At 42.6% G+C, this 24,815-nt stretch overlaps 1 protein-coding gene across 3 annotated transcripts; it reads left to right on the forward strand.

The window, feature by feature from the left end:
- Positions 1-52: 52 nt before the first annotated feature.
- Positions 53-24,709, forward strand: tbck (TBC1 domain containing kinase). 3 transcript variants are annotated; one of them, XM_029164239.3, is made up of 26 exons: positions 53-212; positions 730-942; positions 1,277-1,349; positions 1,615-1,729; positions 1,840-1,913; positions 2,446-2,587; positions 2,692-2,752; positions 2,827-2,888; positions 3,016-3,077; positions 3,183-3,331; positions 3,685-3,826; positions 3,910-4,009; positions 4,425-4,474; positions 4,592-4,721; positions 4,845-4,943; positions 5,028-5,090; positions 5,167-5,293; positions 5,505-5,555; positions 6,442-6,525; positions 7,267-7,352; positions 9,095-9,131; positions 11,303-11,464; positions 16,734-16,906; positions 20,476-20,639; positions 22,603-22,762; positions 24,333-24,709. In XM_029164239.3, exons 2-26 carry the CDS (start codon positions 750-752, stop codon positions 24,441-24,443), a joined length of 2,670 nt encoding a protein of 889 aa, XP_029020072.1. In that variant the 5' UTR covers positions 53-212; positions 730-749; the 3' UTR covers positions 24,444-24,709. The 3 variants fall into 3 exon arrangements, with proteins under 3 accessions (XP_029020072.1, XP_029020080.1, XP_055365041.1); XM_055509066.1 differs by having other exon boundaries at positions 90-160; XM_029164247.3 differs by lacking the exons at positions 16,734-16,906; positions 20,476-20,639; positions 22,603-22,762; positions 24,333-24,709 and adding exons at positions 15,287-15,353; positions 15,779-16,477.
- The last annotated feature ends 106 nt before the right edge of the window (positions 24,710-24,815 follow it).

Raw genomic sequence — 24,815 nt, forward strand, 5'->3', positions numbered from 1 at the left:
AAACATTTTTCTAATAGTTTAAATTTTACTGAAGTTATTTGTTTTGCTCTATCTTGTCGCACAAAAATGACGTAGGTGATCACGTTCACTCAGCTGGCACCGTCAAATCGCAGAGGAAGAAGCGGAATTCATGCAAAAATATTTTTCATCATAATTTCAGGTTCATTGAGTTGATATGACTACAACGGTGCAACATTATCATTAGACGTACAGTAAGTAGATTTCTTGCGGGGGGAGAATTCTAATTAAACGAGTGGTTTCCCACCCGGGTTATTAAGACAGGTATTTCCACAACCTAGCTAACAAACAGTGGGTTTAAGGGCAACATAACTCGCAATTAAGTTACTGTACTGTAGATGTTAACAGTAGAGTGAAACTATGCTGTAATTACAGTCATAATAAGAATTATGATTTTGTAGTTAACGTATTAGCTAGCATTAAATCAGGGGTGTCAGACTGATGCCGACGAGGGCTGCTGTCCTGCTGCTTTTCCTCCTCTTCCTGCTCCAGCTCCTACTGATCACCTTGACAAGGTGTGTTCCGCCAATGACAAGCTGGAAAAGCCAGCTGACACCTGATCAAGGTGATCAGCAGAGAGAGCTGGAAAACCAGCAGGAACACCGGCCCTCGACTGGAGCTCGACACGTGCATTAAATGAATACTTGAATGAATATTTTTATAGGTTAACATCAATCATATGTTGTGCTGAAGATGTTTATCTATTGTCAGCTCTTTGAGCCAGTGCCAGTATGAAGCCCCTTAAAGATGCCCAGCTGGGGGCCTTCACCTTCTTCGCCTCAGCTCTCCCACATGATGTCTGTGGAAGCAATGGCCTCCCGCTCACCCCAAACTCCATCAAAATCCTGGGACGTTTCCAGCTCCTTAAGACCCTCACTCACCCCAGACTGTGCCAGTATGTGGACATTTCCAGAGGAAAGCATGGTATGACCTTTGCAGCAGTAATTCACTTTGATTTCACACATTCACATTATTTCCTAGAATTGGACAAGACTAGACTAACACAATGTTAATGTGTTAATGATTATAACCTCTCTCCATTTACTATTTAGTTTAATACTTGCTTGTTGCTACTTCACTTCACCACAAAGGTTCTGAATTTAAGCATGTTGATTTAATGGCTGGTCTTTGAACTGCACTGCAACCAGTCAAGAGTGTTAATGTGTGAACATATACATTCTTATTATAGGCCACTATTGATTATAAACACACATCAATGAATGTTTGAGTTGTTTATGTTGGCTTTCTTGTTTTATAGAACGGCTGATTGTTGTTGCTGAACACTATGAAAGCAATTTAAGTGATTTCCAAAAACATGGGAAAACCACCAGGTGAGATCATTTGAAAATCTTCATTATCTTTCTATTCATTGTAATATTTGTGATGAACTAAAAGTTCCTAAACATTTACTGGTTATCGGTAGTAATTAAAGCTTCGACTGATGATGCTTTGTCTGACAGACACAGAAATCATGTGCGATAACCTTGCCATCTACTGGCAAAGGTTAAATTTGCACAAAAACTTTAAAAAACTTTTGAACTTTTTTTTGTAAATCAGTCACCACCCAACTTATCATGATGTTTGTGTTTGTGTTAGCCCACAGAAGGTGCTGCAGTTGGCCTACGAGGTCCTTGAAGGTCTGGAGTTTATGAACAAACATGGCATGGTGCACAGAGCCCTCAGCCCACACAATGTGCTCATGGACTGCAAGGTATCATTTCTGTGAAGTGGACTTTTTTCTGTCTGTCAAAATGTCTTTGCATGTAAAAATAAAATGAAACAACCTCAATGTCTGCCTAAGATGGACATTTTTTGTTGTAGGGGAATGTCAAGCTGGCAAAGTTTGGCCTTTATCATATGACGGATCATGGAGCTGATGTAGATTTTCCCATTGGGTACGTCTTTTTCTCCTCATTCATCACAGAGAAAGTTCCATTAGTGTGACTCTGGAAGATTTCAACTTCTGGGACTGAACTATGTGAGCTGTCTTCTCAGGGTCAAAGGTTTTCTTGTATCTGTTTGCCGTTAGTCAGACCATAAAATGGACAATTTACCATAATAGTAATGCATAATAGCCCATTCCTTCATGAAAAGGAGGTTTTAGAGCATCAACTAGTTTCCTGGTCAAAGAACTGTGACAGATCGTTGCCCTTTTATCATAATCCAAAGGCCTTTGTCTTTAACCAAGCATCTCATTGTAATATCCTTCCCAAAGTGAAAGAAGGATAAGCCACATATGCCCACAATTTGACCATAACATCTGTCAGGTAAAGTTGTCAAAGAGCCAATACTTTATACTGTGTTGTTTGTTGTTTTAACTTAAAGACTAGAGTTAATTTATTCCACACTCATTATAAAATATTATTTTTGGCATGTTGTTTAAGCTGTTTTAAAATGTGCTAATGTGCTCTGTGGTCTTGACCTCAGGTACCCATCATACCTTGCTCCAGAGGTGATTGCACAGGGTTCTTTTCACCCTAGTGACCCAGCCCATGATGAGGGTCCTCTGCCTTCTGGACCAAAGACCGATGTCTGGTCACTGGGGGTGTTGCTTTTTGAATTGTGTACAGTAAGAGTGTTTCATAAACCTCTTCATACAAAACTAAAACAAGATTATTTAATTCTGTGAATTGTCCTGGTCTTTGGATTATTGTCTCATTAACTTTGTTACAGGGTAGACGACTCCTACAGAATATTGATATAGCCAAGAGACTGAAATTTATTCTAACCTTGGGTAAGTGAAAAGGAGAAAATATGTTAAGTACTGATTAACATGCTCCTAAGATTAATACTTCTGTATGTTTGCAGGTTGTATGGATGACATAGTCACTGTCCTTGCTGAGGAACATGGTTGCCTGGATTTGATTAAGGTTGACTCAAACTCATTGGCTGTGTTTATCTTCAGTATATCAATATTTTTTTAATAGCTAATTATTTTGAAAAGGACTGTCTAAACTCTAAAAAGTTTTTTTTCCTGATTGTGTGTTGTGTTAACAGGACCTGCCTGAGAATGTGCTTGAGTTATTAAGGAAATGCTTGACCTTTCGTCCATCCAAACGGTAAATTGACTCTATTGGAAACACGATTCAATACCCAACATCTCAGTTCATATTCAGCATTTTTTATAGTGTGATACCTTAGCTGTCTGTGTGTGTGTTTCCCAGGCCAACACCTGCGGAGCTGCTGAGAGATCTCGTGTTCAGCGACGTCTCTTGTTTTTATACTTCCTTCCAGAAACCCGTTAGCCTTTTCTCCTCTTCCCTTCGCTGTGCACATCTGGAGCTCCCAGAGGACATCAGTGACCTTTGCAAAGGTGTGCCCTGATTGCATAAGTATGGCAGTGTCAGTATAGGTGGAGGTATATTGTCTAAAGATCTGTTATAATTACTTATTTCAGTGAAAATTCTTTTTCAGATTTGGAAAAGATTTACTTTTGAGAATTCCAAAAATGTTTTCAAAAACCTCTGTTCTTTAAAACTTTTTAGTATTTCCATTGCTACAGTAGGAGTAAACAGTTTCCAAACTCAGAACTACATACTGTGTATTGGAGAACCACATATGGTACTGTGTGTGTGTGTGTGTGTGTGTGTGTGTGTGTGTGTGTGTGTGTGTGTGTGTGTGTGTGTGTGTGTGTGTGTGTGTGTGTGTGTGTGTGCGCGCCTGTAGATGATGGTGATGATGACTACCTGTCAGAGCGGGCTATTGATGAGGTGTATCATCTATGGTGCCTGGCTGGTGGTGACCTGGAGAAGGAGCTCACCAACAAGGAGATCATACAGTCAAAACCTCCAGTCTGCACTTTGTCAAAGTACACACACACAGACAAAAATATATCTTGGTCAGATACATTTTAAAGTTAGGGCCGTAAACATTTCTGTTTTGTATTTTCAGCTTTGTTTTGGAAGATGGAGAGTCATTTGGCCAGGGAAGGGACCGGAGCTTCTTGCTAGACGACACTACAGTGACTCTATCATTGTGCCAGCTCAGAAATGTACGTCAAGAAAAAGTCCTTGTGTGTAGTATTTGGTAAATGATGTCTATTGCGTGTAGGGCTGGATGTTGGTATTGGTCTGTTATAATAATCAGTTAATTCAGCAAAGGACTGGGCCATGGGATTGTTACAGCTTCTCAACTGTGAGATGAGATCATTTGCTTATGTCATGCAGGCCCTGGACATGTTAGTACTGTAGCCCCCTTAAAAATGCAATGTGTGTAAAAATCCTGTTTTTTAATGCGTATCTAAAAACTAATCATGCGATTTTCTGATTTTAAAAAACAAATTAGAAATGAGTAATAAGATGAACTCATGTATTAGTTCTGTGCAGTGCACAATGGGTACAGCACCAGTAGCACCTAAGCGGCAGAATTTATTCATTTATTTTAAATATATTTGCCTCCTTTTCCAGAGGCTGAAGGATGTAGCAGGAGAAGCCTATTACCCTCTGCTGGAAGACGAGTAAGCAATCTAAATCGTCCTCTACCACCCTGTCACAATTTTTCACTTCATGTTTTTTTTTTTCCTTATCACATTTATTTTGGCTCGGATAATGTCCTTTACCTCTCCCCACGTCAGACAGTCAAGTCTGCCCCAGTCGAACAGCAGCAATGAGCTGTCATCCACCGTCACGCTGCCACTCATCATCCGCGAGAGAGACACCGAGTACCAACTCATCCGCATCATCCTCTTTGACAGGCTGCTCAAGGTTTGGGCTCCATTCAAATTCACACAGACACACGCATGCACACTTTTAAGTCGCACCGACGTAACAAGGACATGGATAGCTAAAATACCTAAATGTCAGAATTAAACCTGTTTGTGACTCCAGGCATATCCATACAAGAAGAACCTAGTGTGGAAAGAGGCCAGAGTGGATATTCCTCCTCTTGTTCGAGGATTGGCGTGGGCTGCACTGCTGGGCATTGAGGTACGCTGAAAACACTGTTGGCAAAAAAATGTGCAGCTTTGTGTTTGGTTTGCCTTGTAACTTTCCTTTTTTAATTCTGTACAGGGAGACATTCAAGCCAAATATGAGAGTATAGACAAGGACACTCCAATTCCGACCGACAGACAGGTACCTTTTGAAATGAAATATGATTGTCCTCTGGTCTCTCTTTAGGTACAGTATTTATTTTGGTGTCTCTTCTCAGATTGAGGTGGACATCCCGCGCTGCCATCAGTACGATGAGCTGTTGTCGTCTCCTCAGGGCCACGTGAAGTTCAGGCGTGTGTTGAAAGCCTGGGTGGTTTCCCACCCCGACCTGGTCTACTGGCAGGGTCAGTGGTTTCTCCTATGGCTTTACATTCTCCTCCTCTTTTCCTCGTACATTGTCATGTTCCTTAGTGCACTAACTTGACAGAACACTAGAGGGCGGTAGTGTCACATTTGTAAACATCCCACTTGTCCTCAGGTACATCTGTGATCCTACTGCAGTGTAAAAGTAAGCAGTCCTGTGATTAATATTTTGGATTTCCTTCTCTTTCTCAGGTTTAGATTCACTGTGTGCTCCATTCCTTTATTTGAATTTCAACAATGAAGGTAAATATTTTAGTTCCGAATTAGCTTCATATTTCCCCTTTATGCTGTAGAGTGGATGTCATTTATAAATAGTCAATGAAAATTTCAAAACATTCAAAGTTTGGGCAACGTCTGGCTTTTCAGCTTATAGCTTCAAGGGATACAACCCATTAATGCCAGTGTGGCAATAATTATTCAGGAATTATAGACATTTTCACGAATAATATTACAAATGACTGACTAGCAGTTGGGCAAATGTGGCCTGTTTCAAGCAGATAAAAGCCTTGGAGGTGGTGGTTGGAGTTTTATTTTGCATTCAGCACCTGTTCAGTGAGTTTCTCAACATGAGGTCCAGAGAGGTGTGTGTCTATGTGAAGGCCGAGAAAATACTATAAACACTGAAGGTGGCCATTACAACAGGTTTAAAGGTTCCCAACAACAAGGAATAAACTAGCAGCTTAGCAACTGCAAGAGGCCTAAAGGTTCATTGATAACAACAAAAGTGGATGGTCCTCGAGTCTGTGGTGACGGATAAAGAGTCACCACAGACTAGATGGTATCCCTTTAATAGCATCTAGTCAATTTAAAGAGTCTTGATGACGTAGGAGAGTCATGGTCAGATATTTTAGGAATGGACCAAGACTTACAAACAAAAGATCAGAGTAGACTTTGAGTATCAAACCCGAAGGCAGTGAAACCCTCTGCAGTTTGTAATTGTGTTAGTTGGCTTTGTTGTTGTACGAGGCCCCCTGTCATCCCTGAACGGTTAATTACCAAAAACCTTCAATCAAATATCAAATTCTAGTCTTTGGTTTCTAAGTGTTTGATTTTAAATGTAATGAGGCAATTTACAGAGCACACATAGAGAAAAACACTGACTGCACTGACTGCATTGTATGTTTCCCAGCCCTGGCCTACGCCTGCATGTCTGCCTTCATCCCTAAATACTTGTACAACTTCTTCCTGAAGGACAATTCCCATGTCATCCAAGGTAAGAGAACTTCTACCTTCTCTGCACTTTGCTTAGTTTGGCCCATTTTTTTTTGTTTCTCCAAATTGGAATATCAATGACACACTCTGCCATTTTATGGTATTACTCGTTTCCACTTCAAGCATCCAGCTAATGTTGTCAACCGTCACTGCAAGTTAAGTAATACAGTATGTATTACACACGGTCAGAGCACTCAGCTGAGTTCAAAAACAAATTATCATTGGGCCGCGCCGAGCATCAGGCCGTCAGCTCAGTGTTGATTAAATTTTGGCTCCATGTTGTTCCTAAGCTGCGAAAACTAATTTCAACCCATCTTAATGGAGTTTGCAGCTGAGCCACATCATTTGGAGATAGGGAAACAAATGAAACCACAAAAAGCCTGCAGAGAAATGTCACAGGCAACTCCTACGTGACTGATAAACAGCCACGCCACACACCTCCTGAACCACGTGGCAAACGTTTCTTCCCACTGCGAGACACCCTGGAGAAGGAGCTGCTGTTTATCTGTTGTTGACGTACACAGTGGAGAACGGTGGTCCGTTACGCTACCGAGGCTTCCATTTGCCTTGGGTGAAAAGTGGAGCAGACGTCCATGTGCAACACGAGGGCTATTGGACTCTCTTCTTTTAGTGCTGCCGTCATAAGTTAATGAATATTACCCAAAGTCTAATGTAGGCAGATTTTCTCGTACAGAGTTGCACAGTGACTTGTTTATCAACCTTTTGTCTTTGTGTGTTTCAGAATACTTGACTGTCTTCTCCCAAATGATTGCCTTTCATGACCCAGAACTGAGCAACCATCTAAATGAGATTGGTTTCATCCCAGATGTAAGTTTCCCTCATTGTGTAGTCTGAAACAGAAGCTGCGTTTGTTTTTTCACTACTAATGAAGTCAAAGGTAACGTTTTCCTGTTTCTAACTCCACACCGAGGTCAAAGCCAGTAGCCATCCGTATATCATCATATATATCTTTGACATTTTTGTTCCACATCCCCCCTTTCCAGGATTTGTGGCCAGGGTCAAATTCTCCCTGTAGTCCAGTGGTGATGATTTATACAGCGTCTAATGTCTGCCAGGCGCATTTACTGATGTCCTCTGCCAGGCGTAGCTGATTTCTCTTTCTCAGTACCACCACTTTCTGCCCTTCTCCTTCCTCCTCACAGCGGCGCTCAGACAGTGACAAGGTTAAAGTCTGCGCTGTCTCTCCAGGGCTTCAGTTAGCGTGCTGATGAATGCGTGTCACCCGTGGACCGGCCTCTGGGACATTAGCCGATGAAAAGTGGGGTCTTTATCACAAAGGAGTCTCCTCCTTGCAGTTTCTGAAACAGCAGCTCTTTTCACCGAGCGCTGCGAGTGAAGCGCCGACCTGTTTGTTGATTGCCAATTGAAAGTGCCCTGGAAAAAGGAAAGTTGTCGAACAAGCCAAAGGTTTGTTGCACAATCCCTGCTCGTGCAGTGGGTGTTGATGTGTTTTGGGCTAATTGTGAGCCCCCTGATGCTGACTTGACGCTTACTGCATGTACAGCACTTCCAGCAACAACACTGTTCAAAGGAGATGCTGTTCTTACTGTTAGGCCAGCGCGATGTTGGAAGAAGCTTTGTTGATACAACTCTCATGTTTGATGTCAGTCCCAGTAATTAGACTCCACAGACCCTGAATCTCCTTTTCCGCTGTGAACTTCAGAGAATACTCAGCTGTTGTTTGGCTGAGGTAATGGATCCATATACCAAATGTCACAGCTGTATAAAATGGATGTATTTTCCACATATGCATATCATAGCTAGCTTAATGTGCAGTTCACTACACTAATCTTGTTCAAGCTTGCAAAACCTCAAGTAATCTTTAGAAATGTTGTGGCGTTTAAGGTCTCTGCTCCAATACCACAGGCATAGAGTCACATTGCATGCAGCCAGTTGTTGTGTTTGGCAGCATTTCCTTTCCTGTGTCTGCCTCATCCAGCCTGGCTGGACTTGCTGCGCTGCTGCCGACAGGGTGCGATTGAAACTGGGACTCTGAATGCAGGGGTTCCGCCCTGTGGTCCGCGCTTCCATGCGGCCCCTGCAATTAGCTTTTAATTAACCGGTGGCAGCAAGCGCCAGTATTCCTGCAAAGACCGGTTCCAGACCTAGATTTTCTTCCAAATGCTACCGAGCCCTAGCAACGGTGCCCAGCGATTGGCAGGTGTTGGAACAGGTGGTTAATGGTCGAATGTGTGTGCGCACTGGCACGCGAGTGTGAGGTCTGTCTTTAATTTCGATTTTATGCATTTCCACCTGGGGAATTGTGTAAAGGGTACAGCAGAGGTGGAGGCAAAAGAAGGAAGGATGACAAGATTGGTATAATGACATTCATTGTTAGCTTTCTCCCCACTGACTAATGGCCAAACTCAGCAGTTTCCTCTTTATTAGCGCGTCTGTGGAGATGTGCAGCCATGTGTGCAGCTCCTAAAGACAGGACTCATTCCTGTAAGAGAGACGTTCCTTCATTTAGTTTGACCAGGAACAGAAGCCGTATCTCCTCATACTTGTGCTCATGCATTTCTGCTCTCTTTTTCTTCTTTTCCATGCAGCTTTACGCCATCCCATGGTTCCTGACTATGTTCACACGTAAGTAGCTGCTCTTTGTGGATTTAATATGATCTTAAACTTTCAGAGGATATTGTGAGTCTGAGCAGCAGCAAAACAGAATGAAAAGGTCAGTGGCTCCTGTGTGAACAAGTTAGTGGGTTTTGTGTGTTCAGTGTGACCTTTATTCCCGTTACTAATTAATTCTGGTCCTGATGGGATAGGACTTGATTGCTTAGTCTTCTGCTACCCTACATCCTCATCTTCTTGTTTATCTTCGCTTTCTGTTTGAGTTTAGATTAGGCATCCAACATAAAACTAAGACAAGTTCTCCTCTAACGACAAAGATCTCAAATAGTTTGACAAAGAAACCGAAGGAAAAAATGCATCATTATTCAAGTACTGTCATGATGAAGTGCTACTCTCTGGGTCTAAAAAGTGACTCGTTGTAGAAGTGAGACATTCAGTTATGCTCGGCATATTTCATGAAAAGCAGTAAATAAGCCATTTTCATTATTAGCGTCTCTGTTATTACACAGCTATTTTGAAACGATTGATTACTGTTGTTATGACTTCACTGTCACTCAAAGCAAACACCATTAATTGACTGTATTGTAACCTTCAGTCTATTAAATGTTTTCAAGTGATGGTAAAAAAAAAAAAAATCAATAGTGCCGCACGCCGTGGACAGGATGTAAAATCAATCCAGGCTTTTAATTTCAGCGTAATAAAAATAAAATAATAAACATGGATTTACCGTCACACACAAACAACATCTGTGCTTCTGCGTTTGTCTTCCTCAACATCCTTGAGCAGAACAAGATGTGCTTTTTATAACTTATTACACGCAGATTATATTTGAGCAGAATCGGGGTTTTAACAAGCAAACCTTGCATGTTTACCACAGGAAATATTATCACAACCTCGCCGGCGTGTGCGCTGCATGAGGAGTGCAGGAAGGTTCCGTTTTGGCTGCGTCTCAGCAGGCCGTTTGTCAGCGGTTATATTTTCATAGCGCAGTTGGAGCTGGAATATGAGCATATTAACAGAGGTCGCAGATCAATGTTACAAATTAAATAATATGTGATTAACCTCTGCGTCTTGTAGGCATTATTCAGTGCACTAGTTTGAATAAATGTATAATATAAGTCTGCAAAGGAACTTAAGGTAAACTGTGATTTCTATCCATTCCAGCCACATTGAGCTGAACCTGTTCTGTCCATTGGTTTTACCTGCTTCACACTGGGATGTTTTATTCTGCAGCTTAACACACACACACACACACACACACACACACACACACACACACACACACACACACACACACACACACACACACACACACACACACACACACACACACACTCTCACCAGAGACCACACCTGCAGTACAGAGTGCGAGGTCTGACCCTTTTACCCCTTTCCTCCCCTGAGGCAGTGTGAGTCCAGTATTGAGGAGGTGTGCCCCTCTGACTGCTAATGTCCCCAATCCAATATGAGATAAGGTTGGAGGGGTCATTCTCCATTCACACTCAGACACACGGCTTGTCACTCATGCACCAGTCTGCCCAGCTGACTGCTAATGTGTCTCTGACCCTCCGAGGCGCTTTCTTACCACAGCCTCACTCTCTGCCCACACACATCTCCTGCTTAGCATCATCCTTAAATGATATAAACAGTTGGTCCGGGTGATTTTTATTTTAGTTTTTTTTTATGGCTAAATCTCAACTGGAGGGAAACATTAACTTTTCCAATACTGAAAGTAATAAGAGTAAAATGCTAACTGCACTATCAGGATGTGGTTTCAGCTGGCTCCAAACAACGTGCAGGCTCTGAGCTCCAAGGCTTCTCAGCCCCCTGATGTTCTTCCTGTCATTTTCCCACAACACCACCCACCTAAAAACATTTTCCCAGCTGCCTCCCGTACATCAAATATCCCTCCAGGCAACCTTGCCAATACCCTTTTTTGCATGCGAGATTCCCATTTTAAGGCCATAAACCTACGTTAAGCAAATGCGCTACGCTCATGCAAATCATACTCATTATGTACCGATTCCCCATTTCTCTGTGCCCGTGTTGCCCGCATGCTATTGTCCCACTTGGATGATCCTTCTGTGCATCCCTAGAGGCAATTGTCTTTTCAAGGACTCTTGTTTTCAGTCATTTTGTAAGATCTCCCCTTTGTTGTGTCTATTTCTGTGCGCACTATATAGATGTGTTTCCGCTTCACAAGATCTTCCACCTGTGGGACACGCTGCTGCTGGGTAACTCGTCCTTCCCCTTCTGCATCGGCGTGGCCATTCTGCAGCAGCTCAGGGATCGTCTTCTGGCTAATGGCTTCAACGAGTGCATCCTTCTCTTCTCTGACCTGCCAGGTGAGGAGCTGTATGCATTTTTCAGGAGCCTTCCTGCTCCTGGCTTTTGCAGGAGGCTTTGTTTTGTTCCTCAGGGTACTAATGTGTGCTAAGGTGCCTGAGCTAATGATATCATCAAAGCCCGCAGCGCTGCACTCCTACACAGTCATGCTTTCTTCTCGATGTGCTCGAGGCATGCCACTGTCTGCTCTGCATCTGTAAAACAGTCAACCACTGCACCCTGGGACTTGTCTGACACAGGAATCTCAACCTCTGCAGTTCTTCAGCATTACTATCACTTACTCCTAATCTGTATTTAGATCAGGGATGCGCTTCGGGTTCAGGAAAGTTAATTGCTATTGGGTTCTTTCCTTTTCAAACTCTGAACCACAAAGATTTACTCATCCTACAAATGGGGATCACGGCAAATACTGTAAATAAAGCCACTTTAATGTGGGGAACTAACAGGCTGCCCGAGGCATCTACCTGATGAACGCTAATAATACACTCAGGTTTGTGTTAAACTCTGCACCACCATCTATTGAATAATGATGGTTGAAAATAAGTAAAACGTGGTTGTAATGGTTGCAATTCACTAAAGGAAGATCACGTGTGAAGCACCTGCGTGTGCTTCCCCACGCGCTCGTTACCAATAATGAAGCTGATTGCATTTCCTCAACCACCTGCTAAGTGATCTGTCACCGTGGTGGAGAAATGAAGTGTGGGACACGTTCTGGAATACTCAGCACTATGGTTGTTAATTCCTGCAGGTCCCAGTGTATTATAAGATAGGGGGACAAGTCTGCCTCCTTTTGTTAAACAAGACAAAGGAGGAGTGTCGACAAATTAGGGGGGAATTCAGTGGGTTGATTCTAATGATACGGGGTTGATGGAAATGCATAGTTATTAGCCGTGCCCAGTTAGTTCCATGCACTCGTTAAGTGCTTTTAACAGGTGGCGTCCCAGTCTAGAGGCTTTTTAACACGGTAAGCAGACACTGGCACGTCGCCCCGGGGATTTAGCTGTTCCTGTCAACCGTGCCGCGCGGAGTGAAGACTCCTAACAGAGTGTCTTAATACGTGCCCACTTCACTGCTCCTTTTCACTCCGGTGACATAAAATCCGAGAGCAGCATTCATAATGTACGTCTTCTGAGCGTGCCTCTCGCCTGGGGAACAGCTCAAACAGTTTCCTTTAAGTCTCTGTTTCCGAATGCTGCTTAGCCCTCTCCTTCTTGATGAGAGGCAGAGTGACATCCAGCTCCAGGAACCGGACGACGGGGCCGATTTGTCCAGACGTGATCCTGGTCCATTCTGTAAGCGAAGGCCATCCACCTTTTCCCCTCCGCCTAAATTCAGCGCCGCCGTACTTCACTCTGTTTTACTGCTCAGGTCCAGCAGATTCATGTGATTGAGGCAGAATGGAAACGGAGAGCCAGTTCTCCTTATAAAGGTAAAATATGTTGGCCTGGAGCTGCCGTCAGCTTCTTTGGCAAGATTTCCTGAGAGTGGCTGCTTCTGCCAGCTCGTTTCTGTAAATCACTGCCAGCCTCATTATCGCAGCTTGTATATACCTGGGTAGTTACACTGTAGTGTCTGGCAGTCCCCTCTAAACTATATTAGGACTGAATTCTGGGCTCAAACAATAGTTTGTTTACTTTAGTTTCCAGCAGTGTTCTGGTCCACGCTCGAGACAGAGCGTGTTAAATCTGAACCAAGACCAAACAAGTCAGTACTGTATTAACACAGTTCACTCGCTGCCGTTGTGCGTGGTGTAGACGATCGTAGCACAGGTTAGTTCTCCTCATGTTGTTGCACTTTTCTTCCAGCTCTTGACTGAATCATGATTTTTACATTCCCGTTCCTGACAGGACTCTGACCTAATATAACTTTGGCCTTGTGAGTTCTAGATGCTTATGATGGAGCCTGTCGGGCTTTGTTGGGAGCAGTGTTTCAGGGGTCGATGTATGTAAGCTGCGTCTCACGTCATGCATGTGGTTACACACACACACACACACACACACACACACACACACACACACACACACACACACACACACACAGTGTATCGGCTGTGAGTTATGGTAGATATTGTTTGATTTGTGGCCTGCACCTGCTCCTATCTGCTCTCAGCCGTGCAGAATTGATGTCCTCATACAAACCGAGCCCCCGTTCATTTGTTTCAGAGCAGACTCCACATACCCCGCGTGCTTGTAACTACACCAACCGCGAGGATGAAGTCAGGAGAAACGAACCCTGATGCTGCCTGGACATTATAAAAGAAGAAAAATAGTTCAATCTGTTTTATGTGAGAGGAAAAAAAATCCTATCACATTTGAGGTTTTTGCCAGTGATACAGGACGTAAGGTTAAATGTGCATGTGGTGTTTTAGCGCCACAGTAAAGAAATGAATGTTTTATTTACTAATAGATTTAAATTATATACTGATAGGCACTTTTTTTATTTTCCTTTCAATTTCTTCTGAATGTAGGAATTTGTAACTTAAAATAATACAAATGACTGCATTCTGCACTTGACCTTACAGGATCCTGATCTGAGGTTTAGGGGATTGCGTGAACTTTTGAAAATTGCATGCAAGTCAGTTTGACATTTGGTTGTGTAAAAAAAAGAGGAATCCACTGTCTCACTATTTCTGTGCGACTGCTGAAATAAAAGTTAACGGTAAAGATAATGTTACAGGACAGTGGCCCTAAAAGAATCTGACACACTCCTCTCTTACTCCCCTTCGAGGCAGTAAATGGGGCCCGTGATAATAATTCCCAGTGACAGGCCCATCACACGTAACGCTGAAGTCTATAGCTGTCAATATTGTGAGGAAGAGGAGCTGTTGGGATTTAAGCGAGAGGGTCACGACACGGGTCGTATTCAACCACTGACTGGACTCCTCACTTTGAGATTTCATCTCGAGCCCCACAATCACAAAAAGCTGAAATGCTGTTTTGTGAATGAAGCCATTCCATCAGACATATTGGAGACTGAAGTGAAACCAAATCACGCTCGGTTAGACCTGTGCTGCAGCGTTTTGCCTCGGAGCCAGCCGTACGGCTCAGCCCGCCGTTTGTTAGCAATTAATCACATCTAGTGATCCCCACTTGTTTATCGCCGTAGCCTCAGGTAATCTATAACTTTCTCTTACGTGGCGTCTTCATTGATTCACAATGGAGCGGAGAGGCTCCCTGGCTGACAACAGCCGCGTGTTTACTGATGATGCAGCGACATTTGCCTTCACGGAACATTAGCATCCGTCTCGATAAGCAGCGCCGGGCACAGAACCGATGAGCTCCAGTCGAGACGTTTAGTTCTGAGAAAAACAACAAATGAGCTGCTGAAAGTGCTCGTGGGACACCTTGAGTCTCAGGCAGAAGGTGAAGCAGAACATTAATGGTGAAGGTTTATTGTTGGAAGTACATGATGAATTAGGCCCATTTGCGTCCACGTACACGGATAATTTTATGCACTATTACTAAATATGGTGGTTCAGTTTATACAGCATTGGCCCAATTATTTGCTAAAAGTTAAACGACGACAAAAGAATCTGAGCCTCGTGTACTCACTTTGAGCAATGGAGTAAATATTATCATGAGAAAAATAGAATAATCAATGTCATCTTTTTTTTCCTCTGCTTCTGATCAAAATCAACAAATTATTTCTGAGATAAACTGAAACTAGTTGTTTTGAAACTTTTACTGTTCTAAGCAATGAGAACCATGCTCGTTTACGAAAATAATGCTGTTGGGGTTTACACATCTGTTCAAGGCTCCTGGAATGAGCATTTATGTTTTTGCATTACTGTCCGACATGTTACGCACCTTTTTTTCCTACAGTTTTCTTCAAGTCTTCTACATTGAAGCCTCCATTTGACGCTAAATACACACCAGCGTCAGTTAGAAGGTAATTGTGCATTTTAGTGAGAGACAGACAAAAAAGAGCACGTTGCTGATTAGTGGCATCGCTGTGTAAACCAGGGTCCAATGTTTTTTAATGTCCTGCTTATAAATGGATCATTATAGTTCGAGATGTTATTTGAACTTGATAAATTTGCTCATTTTCCTTATTGTCAGCTCTGTTTCTTTGCAGCCTCATCAATTCCAAAAAGCCCCCAAGTTGTTCTTAACTAATCATCCTATTTGACTATTTGTGGTAACAAGTTACACTCCACAATCAGCCCCTCTACATAATTACTAAAATGTAATTTTGTCTGACTGAAAGAGAAAAATTGCTCCTTAATAGAATTGGCTGCTGTGTAATGCCCAGCTGAGCCCAGGGCTTGTTAAAGCTGCCATCAATCTCCTCTTCCTCATTCCTGCCTCTTTTAGCAGAAGAACTGATTGCATACAGCATCCCTCGCCCTAGGGAGGAGAAATGTGTTTCCCCACGCTACCTGTGAGCGTGTCTGTGAGAAATCTCAGACCGCCGGTGTGTTTCTCACTGGAATGAACCCTGTAACCGAGCCTGAGAGGTCCTGGCACATGAGATCTGACAACCCGGTAACCTTGACGCCGCAGAGGGACAGCGAGGGGGGGTGGAGGAAAGATCCATTTTTTATTTTATTTATTATTTAATATTTTTATACACACACACACAGAGGTGCTGGTCGGACCAAGCAGCGCTCGTTAATCAGCTTCGCTTATATCCACAAGAAAAGGCTCCTGAAAGTGAGAGGCTGTCCGTGTGAAAGAGTGTGAAGGAAAGAATTCCTAATTTACTCAAATCCTCGGCTAATCCAGTGAGTCCCTGTTCCCTAATCCCTCTATTCTAATGTGAGAAGCAGAGGGATGAATGCTGCTATAGAGGCATTAGGGGGAAGAGAGTGCTTCGCACTAAAAACTTATTTTAGAACAAGAGCTCAGGTGACGAGCAGCAGCTAAATGATTGCTGTTTATTATCATAAGGAGCACCTGCTGGATGACTACTTAAGACTATTAATGGCAACATAATGCTGAGGTCAGTCTGCCTCTTCTGCGACTAAACCTCCCACACACAAACCAGTGTGCTTTATGTCTAATCCAAAGGGAGGCTGCGTCTTCACTGTGTTTTTTTTCATTCTTCTGTTCATTTATTGCTATTTGCAGAACAGTGTATTCTGTGTTTGTCTGCATGAAATTTCATGACAGCTATTGACTGTTATCGTTGGTTATATATTGGACTATTGTCATGTGACAAACAAACAGGCTAAGCCGTTCATTTTAGAAGCTGCTACAGAATCTTGTTTGTTTGTATAAAAAAATGTTCTCATGTTTGTGTCCTTTTTTTATTTTTCTTTTCAAACAGAAATTGACATCGAGCGCTGTGTCCATGAGTCCATCAACCTCTTCTGCTGGACTCCGAAGAGCACTACGTACCGGCAGCACGCGCAGCCGCCCAAGGGTTCTGGGGATAGTAGTTTTGGGAAAACGGCAACGTACTACTCATCTGACTATCAGGACACGCCCAAGACAGACCTGGTGTGACACACACACACACACACACACACACACACGTTTAAACTGCTGTCAAATTTAAAGCCAGCTAAGCTTTGACTGCTGAGGTCCAGTCGCCAGGAAGGAATTGTTTATGTATTTCCTCACTTGACTTCCTCGACCTGTAGAGACGTGCTGCAGCGGCCAAATATAGATTTTTCTAAATACATTACATTTTACACTTTATTTATGACTCACTTGACATTTTGCTTAATGAAATGCAAATAATTAAGCCTTTCCGCTCTAATGCATGATGCAACACTAGCGATACTTTGTAATGAACACACAGACCGTATACATGCATGGGATGGGTAAATAATTAGTTTGCAGGATGAGATGCTGTCTTGTCTTTCACACACGTCCTCGGTCTGTGTTTAGTTTTTGTGGTGCAGCCTTGTTTGCCTTTCACACCTGAACGCCTCGTGTCCAGGAGGCTCACAAACACTCCTGTCAGCCCGATGTGCTGTGTGCACAAGTGATTGCTGTAATCGCTCTCATTCAGCGGAGTCTCATTTGTATGTGTGGCGGCATTGATCTACTGCCTCTCTGTGACCCACCTCAGAAAACGACGCACAAACACAACGCACCGTGCCAAATGTACAGTACGGGAGAAATCCAGGAAATACACAGCTGATTTCTGATGACTTTGGTGGTCACTCACTGTTAGAGGATGACGTTTAGAAGACTAAAATGAAATGTTGTGACTGCAGCGATTAAGGAAGATGGAAGTTTCAGTCAGAGAACTGTACCACAAGCTATATCTCGCTTGTGTAGTAAAATAACAGTATATAATCATAATTAAAATGGTTGTTAGTTAGTACCATTTTCATTCCATCTTCTGTTCAGTACTGAAGTCTGTTTTGGCAAAAACAACTGGCTTGTTCTTCAGGGGATCGACCCCCTGAACACTTGTGCAGAATGATAGCAGATACTCTGGAAGCATGACTGCTTGAACACTGATACTGATATCAAACTTGGACAGGACGGCCTTGGTCCAGATGGAGTGTTTCAAATCAGGGAGTTTTTTTTTCCCCCAGTTCCACATCCAAAGTGGTTCGGGTTCATTGGCTGCCGTGCACCACTAGCATTAGTGAGCAGACTCCCACAAACCACTGCAGAGGATTTGTGTCCGCTTCTCAGCAGCTCTCGTTTAGGCTCATCACTGTCAGGCCGCTGAAATGTGAAAGTGTCATTAAGTCACTCTCCGCAGACACACAGTGCTCACAGTGACATTTAAGTCGCCACACTGTGCCTCACCAGCCTCAGGCTATGACAGGCTGCATATTTTAACGGTGACTGCCAGTGTGTGTGAATGTATTTATACACGTTTTATATGCAGAGACAGGAAGACTGTTTAGTTTAAGTGAAGCAAATGTGCATGTTTCGCTGCTCGTCTTCGCTGATCAGCACGTATGAGCCTGAGCGAGCTGACGAGGCCGTTCGCTTCAACAGCCACTACGTGAGAGTAAAAACAGTTCAGTTCAGCTGGTTACAACATTCAGGAGCTTGAAACCAGCGGAACACGTCAGTCTGAGCGAAGGCACATTACGACAGCCTAAACACGTCTGTTGTGTTGTTTTTGTTCTGTTTAAGGACTCATAATGCCGCTGTTGCGTTGGCCTTTCGCTGCTGGCGTCAGCACGGAGGAAATTATGAATCCCACTTGATCTGTTTATGTAGAGACGGCGTGTAAATAACACTGCACTGTGTGACATTGAGAGTTTAGTTTTCATTTAAATGTTTATTATTTGCCAAGTACCACTTGCACAACATTAGCTTTTAAATTCGGTATGCAGCACATTCATTTGTTTTTGAATTCCACTCGTGAGTTTTTTTTTATTGTTCTTGTGTTTTTTGAAACGCAGTGTGATGGTTTCTCATTCTGTTTTCACGTGGTTCGTACATCTCTCTCATATCTCCGCAGTTCCTGTAGCGTTCACACAGCGATACACAAAGGCCCAACTAACTAGATTCAATGCTTAAGTTCACTCCTCACTCACTGTGAAAACAAACACCTGACTCTGGAGTCCATTACGTGTGATGAAAATGATAATGAAACTCGTCAGGGAGACTAAGTGAACAGTTTTGCTAATAAATTGATTTCAAATGACCCCATTAGTGAGTAATTTCTCTTGATTACTGTTGTAAATTGAAGAGAAGCTACTCTCCCACCTCCACTCACAGCAGCAATGAGGCCGTTGTTTCTCAGCTTCGCATGCTGCATTGTTGGGTTTTAGCTAGACTGGATCAGGAGAACACAGTGTGTGATAGATTCTTGCGTCCAGTATCAGCAAGCTGATAAGGATTTGTCTTATATCATCTTTTATATCTTTTATGACACCTTTTACTGTAATTTACAGTTTTTGTTTGCACAAACTGCCCTGGCTGTTTGGCGCAGTGGTTCATGCATCTCGCTCCTGTGGCCCAGGTCGCGGGTTCAATCCCCACAGAGAAGTTCAGGAAGGTCATCTGGTGTAAAAACTTGCCACATCAACCATGTACATCATTCGATGCGGTGAAAGGGGTTTCCTTAATGATTTTCATAATTCCTCTGTCCTCTGGTGCTATTTTGATGTTATTCAACGGTGTCACAGCAGCATGTTTACATCACTGATCAGTGTTTTATCTGAGAAAATACTGGAGATATTATCATTACCTGCTACTGTGCACTTTTGGAATCTCACCCTGCTTCTGTTTTCCTGCGCATTACACAGTGCTTTATTGTTTTTACTGAATGAGAACATTTGCCCTTTGAGCCATAAGTCATGAACCTGGATGCACCACTGTGTCTTATTCAAGGGGATTTTCATAAACTCTCTGCCACTATTTTCTTATCCATCAGTGTCACAGCTGCTTGTTCAGCTTATTGACTTCTGCAAAGCTGAAATCCAAGATTGAAACGCACATTGTCCTGTGTCAGTGAAGCATTAAATGCTGCCTGTCACTGTGGACCTGGTGTAGATTGACATAGTGGTTGCAAGAGGAAATGAACAGTTTTGGGAAAAAATTAGACACACCTAAAAGTGCCTTCACTAAACAAACAGTCAAGTAACGCAAAGGATTTATTACAGGGCCAATGCATGACTGGATCAACATTCAGTAGTTAAATCCAATAAAGTATTCTTAGAACTTATATGCAAAACAAAATAAAAAATACTCTATTTTTACTTAAGTAATATAAGCAAATATTATAATTCTGAATATTAACTATTTTAATAAAGTATTGTAAAAATAAAAAAACTACCATAGTTTAAATATACAAAATTCTATAGCAGCATGTCCTTTAAATATTTAGCAATGCAGGTACATGCTGGGAAAAGGTTATCTTCCAGACAACATCTCTGGTCGTCTGTGGTGAGGAGCTGACATGTCATTAACACAGATTGGGTCCCACCAGACATCCAGTGGCATCCCGCTGCACGATATTTCTTTTTTTGTCATTAATTATGATCCAAATTTCATCCTTTTTAAATAATTTTCACAGTTCCTCTGAATATCTGTTGTGTAGTTTTTCCCATCTTGATCTGATACCCTGTGCCTCTTCTCTCTCGTAGTCTCGGGAGCCTTTGGCTTTGTGTGACCTGAAAGCAGAAGTGTCCCCCAGGATCTCAGCCGAGGATTTAATCGACCTCTGTGAGCTGTCGCTGGCCGGGCCCACCAAGAGGACCAAAGCTGGCAGGCCCAAAATTGTTGCCGTCGACATTCGCAGTGTAGAGGAGTATCCTTCGCTTGTGTCAACAGTGGTCGCACGAGTTGTACAGAAAACGTTCAACAGTGTCAGTTCAGTGTCTTTGGCTACAGCTGAGTAACATCTCGCTGTACTTCCTGTAGTCAGGTAACAGAAGTAATTGTATTTTCTTGATGCATTATGTAGTAGCTGTACATGCTGTAGTTTCATATTCTTTTATGTTTAATATACCAGATGATTCTGCTTTTGATAGACATCACTGAGATCTATATCCCCAAACTCTGAACTAGTCATCTGCCAGCTGCTATTCACAACATTCTGGAGATGAAATAACACAGAATAAAAAAATATGCAGGTGCCCAGGTTCACTGTCCGCTGGGCATTCCTCTGTTTGATGACGGTGCCACCTATTTTAAATCATATCAGCTCCTGTTTGACACAGAAATATTCTGCCAGTTTTAAGCTGCCAATGAAAGCCAGAGTTTTTGTTTGCTGGTTAGAGGTTAAGGAGTCAAGGCCCTCTTACTGTATTAACCTCGGTTGGATACACCTGCAGGCAAGCACGCACGTAGAGACTCTCCCTTCATCCCACACGGCTTCTGATCTCGCTCGCAGCTTCTGACCTACTTCCTGCGCTTTTACAGGTTTTTGAAAATGCCATAAGCACCGACTAGAAGGCAAGTAGAGGCAGATGCAGGAGGGGTGATCGGCTCAATCTATGTGATGCCAGATTCTGCAACAATAAGTTAGGCCCTTCATATCCACCCCGGCTGTGCCACCTCATCCTGAAGCCTTAGAAAACGACTCACAGAGCAGTGGAGATCATCCTGTCAACGTGAGCAAAATGCTTCCTTCTGGATATTTGGCATCACTGCAGTATTGGTTTTACATTCTTCCATTTTTATTGGCTTCATATTGGTGAAATAGCTGAGTAGGAACCTGACACCATGACATTATTAGGCAGAAATTAATTTAGCTTTGCAAATGGGCATTTTCATTACTTCCTTGGCGAGTCTAGTGGAAATACTGCCTGTGTAAATTCCGAAACACCACAAGGACTAAGCTTTGGCCTTTCTCCTCCTCGGGAATAGCAATTGTCTACAGGGGTTAAGGAGGCACTAATCAATAAGAATTAGTGGGTAAAGTAAGGATTTAGAAAATGGCAGCACCTCTAGCCAAATTCCTACATTACAGTCTTGTTATAAACACCATCTCCTCAGGCTAACTCACATGCACAAAAGGGACTTTGCCAGGAGTCAAGGGTTACCAAATCCTGTGAAAGGTTTGTTGTGAGTGTCAGTGGTCACAGAAGTGGATTGAGTTAAGACATCTGTGAATGTAGCTTTGAAGCACTGTAGGAAACCTTACTGTAGCTGTGAAACCACTGTCGTGTGCCTGTTCCTAGACTAGGGTTAAACTTAGTACAATAGCACTAGTCCACTAATGGACACTGCATTATGTTCTACTGTATCTATATGGTGATGGGACCAACAAAGAGCCCAGAATATATAGAAATGTTGTCAAATGCTTCCAGAAATGGCACGTTTTCTTGAGGGCTCCAGTATCTTTCAATTACGTGCCAGTGTGGGCTTGTTCACTGTTTGTGCTGCACCATACTCTTTTTCCAAGCAAATCCCTCACTAAGGTCTCCCTGTATTTGTTTATTCTTCCACTTCTTTCATCCTAATGGCTTATTACGTTCTATTTCTTCTTCCTCGTTCTTCCCTGTGTGAAGTTGAGAGAGCAGATTCTTCCCACACCAGCTTATTTCTTTTGTTTCCATTTAATAAGCAGTGTCGTGAAGTATTTAAGTTATCGTTAAAATGGCTTCGCTGGCTTTTCTTTTTTATCCACAATGTTCAAGGACATTTTGGGTTCCTGTTAAATTTAAGCTGCCTCTGTGTGATAAAGGGTCCTCCTCGTTCATTGGCCTTGGTTCCAGAGAGGAGCGCTATCCGTTCAAAGCTGTGCTCCTTAATCCGGCTGCCTCCAGCTTCAACAGAGGCCATATTTCTGGCAGCATCAACATTCCCTTCAACACAACGTTCAGCCCTGATGGGGAGCTGCTGCAGTGTCCTGCCACGGGCCTCCTCCAGAACTACAGAGGACGCGTCATTGTGGTCATTAGCCATGCCATGAAGAGCGCCGCTATGGTGAGCGAGCACACACACACCACCCCAAAAGAACAATGGTACCACCAGATTGTATTCAACTTTATAATGCGACTGGGTGGCTCTAAAACAATAAACATGAACCTATTGTGCCTTTGAACCACACTAATCATTGTAGGTGCACATGCAGACAGATTTCAAGGTACTTGGCAGGTAGATGTTTCCAAGCACCATGGAAAAGGTCATTTTTTACGGCTTTAGCTTGCGTCACTGTCTCAACGTGATCTCAGGTGGTGTAGGCACAGCGAAGGCAACAATATAAAATGGCTTTCTCTTGTGTTTTATGTGGTCTGAAAGATGCTGGGATGGCTGAGGGACTGCATTTTACATAAATCACTGTCTTTGACATTTCACTGTACAAAAATAACTCTCGCATCAGTTTTAACAGAACAGAGGACTGGATTGATCATTAAAAATTCTCCTTTTGTTCTCACTTCAGAATAAATTAGCCAAGCTGAAACTTAATAACTCAGCAGGGATATTTCTTCAGGCAACTTCACAATTTAGAAATGATGTCCTCCTTCCATATGTTTGAAAGTAAAGTCCTACTGTATTTTCGAATCAGGTGCTACTGTAACTTTCACAGTCTGAGGGTGCAGGAAGCATTTATTAATACATCTGTTAAAATGGCAGGAACAGCATAATGCAGATAGAATAGGGCTCGTAGCAGCAAAGCCCGTCCAAGATAGAGATTCCTCTTTAAATGCTTGGTCCACATCAACTGTATGTAGCTGAACTTCTGTCCTTTTCTCAAACTTGGCTCAGGCTCAGAGTCCTCCCTGTCAGTTTGATTTGAGTGTGTGTTCTAGACTGGTTTAATGTTTGTCTTTACAGATAAACCTGCCAGCTGTCAAGCATTCAAGCATTCCTGAGTCCTTACACTTTCCCAATTTCCTGTAAATCAAGAAAAAAGGCTGGTTTTCTCATGCATGTGAATCAGCAAAGCAAACTTTAACACAATGCCTTCAGTATAATAACTACTTATCAAACACATTGACCACTTAGACAAAACCCAGATTTAAAATTCCACATAGGTGTTTCACTGCAAAGCTTGAGTCAGCCAGGAAATTTAAGGTGGATTAAAAGGCCTCAGTTGCTCTTACTGTAAATGTTATTTGCATCTCTGTGCACCAGCTCTGGCGTAAAACAAGCGGATACACTCCAGTGTTCAACTTGCTCAAAGCTTCATGCTAAAGTTGATTGACCTACACATTTTTTGTTATCACATTTTAGAAATCAGTAAACCGTATCCAAGCGTAGGCGTTAGCAAATTCCAGATGTTGTAAAAGGCTTTGATGAGCCAGAGTGACTCACAGATTCCCTCATTTATTGTTTGGTTTGCAAAGCACTGACTTGCTTTCTAAGTTGAAGGAGAATCAAAATTGTTAATGCACAATAACTTTTCAGTTCGTTTTGTATAAAATTTGGACATGTTCAGTGAATCAAGGCTTATTGTTGCATGTTTTTATTTTATTTGTGAGGATGCACATTGTCACACAAATGCTGGTAATGTATGGATGACAATTGCTGACTAGTCTGTTTTTCCCCCCAGTTTGCAACACACTTGGTGAAAGTAAATTTGCTTCGGGTTTGTGTACTGGATGGAGGAATCAACAAGATGAAGCCCACAGGACTGCTGACTGTCCCCTCGCCCCAGATCTGAGGACACTTTTCACCTTCACAGCAACGAGGAACTGTTCACAACTGTTTTCATCTTTTGACATGATCTAGTTGTGTAAAATGTCCAAATACATTAACATAACTGTTCTTAATCCTGTTTCATTCATTAGGATGCTCACAGGCCAGGTCCTTATGAAGTGTTTTAAGTCATTTACACTGCTGCTGTACAAGCTGTCTTGTCTGTTGTCTGTTTAGAGCCACTGGATCTATGAAAATGTACTGTACTAACCATAAAAGAATTAACATTTGTGCATTTGTTTAGTTTACTACCATTTTGTCTGACCTTTTGAATGACCACATTTGTACTGTCAAACATTCAGCTGCTTTTTAGTTAGTTTAGAATTAAACAATACAT

The sequence above is a fragment of the Betta splendens genome, chromosome 1 (genome assembly GCF_900634795.4).
Source record: "Betta splendens chromosome 1, fBetSpl5.4, whole genome shotgun sequence".
NCBI classification, from domain to species: Eukaryota; Metazoa; Chordata; class Actinopteri; order Anabantiformes; family Osphronemidae; genus Betta; species Betta splendens.

What these genes read in the sequence shown, in the direction of transcription:
- tbck (XM_029164239.3), top strand. Translation starts at nt 750, where the DNA reads ATGAAGCCCCTTAAAGATGCCCAGCTGGGGGCCTTCACCTTCTTCGCC. An exon ending in CATTGTGCCAGCTCAGAAAT is followed by an intron (nt 4,010 to 4,424) that starts GTACGTCAAGAA and finishes CTCCTTTTCCAG; the next exon opens with AGGCTGAAGGATGTAGCAGG. An exon ending in CTGCACTGCTGGGCATTGAG is followed by an intron (nt 4,944 to 5,027) that starts GTACGCTGAAAA and finishes AATTCTGTACAG; the next exon opens with GGAGACATTCAAGCCAAATA.